At 39.0% G+C, this 5,998-nt stretch overlaps 1 protein-coding gene across 1 annotated transcript; it reads left to right on the top strand.

Moving 5' to 3' along the window:
* Window positions 1-634: 634 nt before the first annotated feature.
* MC4R (melanocortin 4 receptor) lies at window positions 635-2,439 on the top strand. The gene has a single exon (XM_009976342.3). It carries the CDS (start codon window positions 1,157-1,159, stop codon window positions 2,150-2,152), a length of 996 nt encoding a protein of 331 aa, XP_009974644.1. The 5' UTR covers window positions 635-1,156; the 3' UTR covers window positions 2,153-2,439.
* Window positions 2,440-5,998: the final 3,559 nt, after the last annotated feature.

Below are 5,998 nucleotides of genomic sequence, written 5' to 3'. Positions count from 1 at the left end.
ATTTTTCTGCCCAACTTCCTAATTCTTAATGGCGACAGGGCTTCTGCAATCAACTCTTTTCCTTCCTGGAAATAAGACAATGAAGAAGGCTATTACCTGGGAAAAACTACTTTCTTTAGCACAGTTTATTAAGCCATTTGTGACTTCAGCTCTTTGTTCTGTTTTTGGTTCTTAGATGGTCTCTAATTCTTAAAAATTCTAAGAAGTTTAAAGAGTATGATGCAAGCTTGCAAAAACACATCTTGCAAATGGACAACTAAGGCATAGAAAATTTAGCAGTGCAAGGGAGATCTGGGAGAGAGAGCTAAGAGCAAATAAGTATTCTCTTACTTCCTTGTCCTTTTCCTATTTTGCTAAATATACAAGGCAGGACAATTCGTGCCACAGAAGGGACAAGAGTAAATCAGTCTGAAAAATAAAAAGCCATCAGTTCAGCTGCAGGAATTCTGTAAGATTGCTAGTACAGTCTGCAAGATTGCTAATTAAAAATCAGTATTAAACTACTATTCTGAGAAGTTAAAGACGGGAAAAAAATCTCTGGTAGCCCATCTGCTTTCCTGCAGCTACTGGTAGCTCGTGCTGCATCTGAATCTACTGTGCCGTGTGATGTTTCAGAGAGGCTCAGAATCAGCAGCTCCTTGAGTTTCTGCAGCTCCCGAGCCCCATTGGCTGGAAGGCAAAGCAGAGGCGTGGAATGCCCTGATTATTTTTCTCCTCCACACACCATAAAACAGGCAGCCAGCGTGTACTGTCTGACAGTGAGACCAGTGCTCTGCAGCAGTCACTTGGGCATTTTATGTTTGCCTCTCTTAATGGAAGGGAACAAAAAAGCCTTGCAGCATACCAGTGAAATAAACAGGAACTGACCATAGGGGAGAATCTGATGCAAATTTACAGACTGTTGGGACTCTGTGACATAGATCACCAAGATAAATGTGATGATGACCAGAAACTGCATCTGTGAGAAAGTAAACCAGTATTTCTCAGTTTGAAACCTTATTTTGTAACAGCAGTCCAAGTGTTCTGAACTGCTGCCTGCCTTGGTGCTAGCTTATTTTTCTTTTTTCCCAAGCTGAAAAGCCAAAGAAGGTTTTCAAAGGAATGCAAAAGGAGCAGTAGTTTTAAAAGCAGAAAGCTGAAAGAGGATCTCCATAAGATGAATTTCACCCAGCACCGTGGGACACTCCAGTCTCTCCATTTCTGGAACCACAGCTATGGACTGCACGGGGGTGCCAGCGAGCCCAGTGCAAAGGGCCATTCCTCAGGAGGCTGCTACGAGCAACTCTTTGTATCCCCTGAAGTGTTTGTGACTCTGGGCATTATCAGCTTGCTGGAGAACGTCTTGGTCATTGTTGCGATAGCCAAGAACAAGAACCTCCATTCACCCATGTACTTCTTCATCTGTAGCTTGGCAGTGGCTGACATGCTAGTGAGTGTATCTAATGGATCAGAAACTATTGTCATCACGCTGCTAAACAATACAGACACAGACGCACAGAGCTTTACCATAAACATTGACAATGTCATTGACTCAGTGATTTGCAGTTCCTTGCTTGCATCTATTTGCAGTCTCCTCTCAATAGCAGTGGACAGGTACTTTACTATCTTTTATGCCCTCCAGTACCATAATATCATGACGGTTAAGCGTGTGGGGGTCATCATCACATGCATCTGGGCTGCTTGCACAGTCTCAGGCATTTTGTTCATCATTTACTCTGACAGCAGTGTTGTCATCATCTGCCTAATTAGCATGTTCTTCACTATGCTCATTCTCATGGCATCCCTCTATGTCCACATGTTTATGATGGCTCGGATGCATATAAAAAAGATTGCTGTTCTTCCAGGGACTGGCCCTATTCGCCAAGGGGCCAACATGAAAGGGGCCATCACTCTCACCATCCTGATTGGAGTTTTTGTTGTGTGCTGGGCTCCATTTTTCCTGCACCTGATTTTCTATATCTCCTGCCCCTACAACCCTTACTGTGTGTGTTTCATGTCCCACTTTAACTTCTACCTCATTCTCATCATGTGCAATTCCATCATTGATCCACTTATCTATGCATTCCGGAGTCAGGAGCTCAGGAAAACATTCAAGGAGATTATATGCTGCTGTAGCCTGAGAGGGCATTGTGATTTGCCTGGCAAATATTAAACTGAGTGGATACGCTATGTGCACACAGCATGCAGCACAGACTTCCAAGCCTTCAGATCCTCTTTCTCAGAAGAATGTGATTTAAATCTTTAAGAGTGAGCACTTCTTTCTGTCTCCCCTCCCTCTCATCCTTATATCCAATTCATGTGTAATTCATATTTCCGTATAATGTTTGTGATATCTACAGTTTGTAATTTATTTGGCTGGAAAGAGAAGTAGTACTTCATACCAGTTTGTAAGTAAGCAAATAAATGTAATGATGGATGTGAAATACTAACAGACATGAGCAGCTGTATGTTCCAACTGCTGGCAAAATAAATAACTTGCCTGACTTACAGTACATATTGGCTGATACCATTCCTTATTCTGTTGAAGTAATTAAAGATATCCATTACATTATATACAGATTAAAATAGATCATATGCTTCTCTATTAGTGGACTAGAGGTTCTCTGTAATTAGAAAGCAGATTTTTCATACAGGTTACTTCAACCAACAAGTTGTATTAATTCATTCTGAACTTTTTTCCTCCTATTCCACAAGCAGCAATTCTACTCTTTGTTAGAGTTATTGCCTACAAGAAGATTTTTCAGACACCTGCTACACAGAAAATTGAATGCTTGGGGTTTAGTTTTTTGTTTGGGTTTTTTTTTTTTTTTTTTTTTTCCAAGATGATGATTGCTTTATGTCTGAAAGTACCTTTTTGCAAAGTTGAAATTGCTCCCTGGAGCATCAGTTAGTCCTGAATACATTTGCTAGACTGGCATCCAGGTAGATGAGCACCCTCTATTCAGCCGTGAAGCAGGTACAGTATTAACATTGACAGTGCCAGCACCAGTAAAAGTTCCCTGAGAGATTTACCTGATGAAGAGGGAACTTCAGTTTGAACATTCAGTCCTTCCTTGTTTTGAGGTGCTGTGGGGAACAAGGACTCTGTGCTTCAGAAGAAAATACATCCTTGTTAGAAACAAGCTGCCCTCTATTCTGAAGTGTGGTGTTAGTAGTTGGGATCCACTGTCAGGATCCTTAGAGAGGAGTCCAGGCATGTGTTAATTTGGCTTGAGTACCTCAGACCATATTGTGGAGCAAATGAGCTTTGCAGGGGCAATGCTATCACATGGAAGAGATGCTGGCTGATGAGTCTGTAAACCCATGCTCTGTATCTAGCAGCCCTGTGTGTTACTGCTGACTGAAGTCAGTCCACCTCTATAGGCATCTAATAGATGTGTTCTCAGTTTCATGCTAAATCGCCATTTTCTCTCCAAATATTATAACAGGGATCTCAGGTCCCTGATTTTAACACCTTTAGAGGTGTTTAAAAGTATAAATATGAGTACACAGGATTCTATGAAGATGTCCCTTAACACCTTGACAATATCAGCTTCGATGTAAGGGCATAGAAACATTAATTTACTTATTCCCTGAAAGCATTAAAACATAGTGGAAAATGACAAAAGATCTGTAAAGTTCTGATTTAAAAAGTAAAAATGTAGAGAATAATTTAGGTTTTAATCTTAGATGCCTGATTTTACCAAGATGAGTAGTTAATTAGTTGGATGAGCAGTCCTATTAATTTTCTTGGAAACAGCTTGTTACTTCAAGCTGCCTGTTCCCTCATTAAAGAAAGACATACAAAGAAAAGCTATTCATGAGAGCCCAATGTTTGCTACATGGGATTCTTCTCCAGACAGAAGCTAATCTTTCAATTGTGTGTAACTTTTCAGGATATCATAAAACTATGACAACATTAGTCCTGTATTAAAGAGCATGAAGGACTTAAGGTGGGCCTCGGTATCTTTAACTTCAATTTCCTTCCAGGGAGAGTAAAAAAGCCATTTGACATTGTGCATCAAAGTCCCTTGGTAAAACAGCAACAGAGAAATCAAGTCTCCTATATCCTAATCCTGCACTTGGGCCACTCCATCCACCACACAACTTGCAACACACCCCTGTTATCTTCTCAGAGCTTTATTAAATTGTATTGTCGCATCATTATGTTTGCAGTGTGGAAGAAGTTAAAATATATCTACTGTATTAGCTCTACTTACTTTATTCTGGAGGAAGTTATAAACATTTCAATAATACATCCCTACCTGGTTCCACTGGATAGAGAATAAAAAATGCCAAAGAAGGAGAATTAAAGCTCAAGAGGAGATAAAAAATAATATATTTAAATCAATAGTCATCCAAAAATCCAATGGACTTTATTAAAATCCTTTCCGATGCTAGCTATGCAAAAAATGCTCTGGCTAAATAATGCAGGAAATTGCTGATTACAGTTTGAACAAGACACAAATCTCACTTGATCTTTGTTTTGCTTCACTTTCTGTAGCTATATTGGGACTGTAAATTATGATATTGAGCTCCTGATATTCCCTTTTTAGTCCATGGATGCAGACAGGGTCCAGTGAAAAGTAGCACAAGAACAAGGTACTTTCTTAGGTACTCTGAAGATTACCACAAAACTCTTTCTCCCCTTAGCCTATATAAGGACCAGACACCTTATTTAAATGTATCTGAATTACGAAGAGGCTGTGCTTCTGTAAATTACTTCCTGAACTCTCAGTTGATTCTTAAAACTAACAGTCTCACTTCTTTTTGCAATCCAAGGGGAAAAGAAGTAACAATTAATTTGTATCAATGGTTTTCTTGTAGTTTCCAAAAATGGTGCATATCTCTTTTGCACTTCTTTAGACTAAAACTAGTGAGGACAATTGTGACCCCATTAAGCTTTAAATTTAATTTAGAAGCCTCATTTTTAAAACTAGCTTATTCCAGAGGTTTAGCAACACTGAGCCTATTTAGCAGCTCTTCTGTGTTTATTTTGTAAAACTAAATGTATATACGTACTTTTTATAATGGAGTTTTTAATTAAAGAGGACTTTTTCATTTCATGGTATTATCTTTTAGTGTGTAATTTATTGAAATTGGTGGCAAACCTCCTACATAGATAATTTTCCTATTCCCAGATACTCTGTTCCTTCTGAGTAGCTGAATCAGTTTCTGTTTGCCTATCACTCTTGCAGCTTTCCAGCAGAGAGCCATAGAAATTAGTGTTGTGAAAGATAAATAAATTCATCTATCTTGCTAGACAGTGGGGACAGTGCAGGATTATTTTCATGCTTAATTTGCTGGAGCTTTGTTCTTCTATTTGAAAATCTTCTAAGAAAATTAGATTTCTTTCTTTAAATATCTGGGACCCTAATCACTTTAGCACTTAGCATTTTAGTCATGTTATGTAACCATGGAGTGTTCCTCTGTGGTAAGGAAACAGTTTTGCCTCCACTTTACAGGTGTAAGGATTTTCATTTTCAATTCTGCCAGAGAAAAGGGGCTGGTGGTTTTGCTCAGCCTTCTAAAAAGTAGTCTTTGCTTGAGCTGGGAATTGATAGTAATGTTCTCCGCTCTTTCCCAATAACTGGCTGTAATATAACACACAAAACTTTTGAAGCAAATGTCTTTCTTCAAGAGGGACATTTCTTGAGCTTTGAAGTAGTTTTTGAACAAAGCAAAGGATTCCAAAAAGCACTCAGGAGGCTCTAGTTGGTCTCAGTAGAGTGGATTTTGAATGATGATCCAAGATACCCTTTACAACTGCAGCATGCTGTCATCTGGAAGCAAGGAGAAATGTACTGATTGACTCACATGTTAATGTGCAGTAACACCATCACCTTCAGTCATGCCTTTAATAGGAATGTAGAATACATGTTATTGATGTAATTCTAAAATTGTTGTTGTTAAAACTGGTCCTATTACACAATGTGTTCACTGGGGGCTCCTTCACTCTCAAGCTGAATTCTGGTGAAGTACAACTTTGGTCTTGATGTTATTTATAATATGTACTCTA

This window comes from Tyto alba, unplaced genomic scaffold, assembly GCF_018691265.1.
Source record: "Tyto alba isolate M040663 unplaced genomic scaffold, T.alba_DEE_v4.0 Super-Scaffold_48, whole genome shotgun sequence".
In the NCBI taxonomy this organism is placed as follows: domain Eukaryota; kingdom Metazoa; phylum Chordata; class Aves; order Strigiformes; family Tytonidae; genus Tyto; species Tyto alba.
The sequence above is the reverse complement of the archived record's forward strand: the minus strand, read 5'-3'. Positions and strand labels throughout refer to the sequence as shown.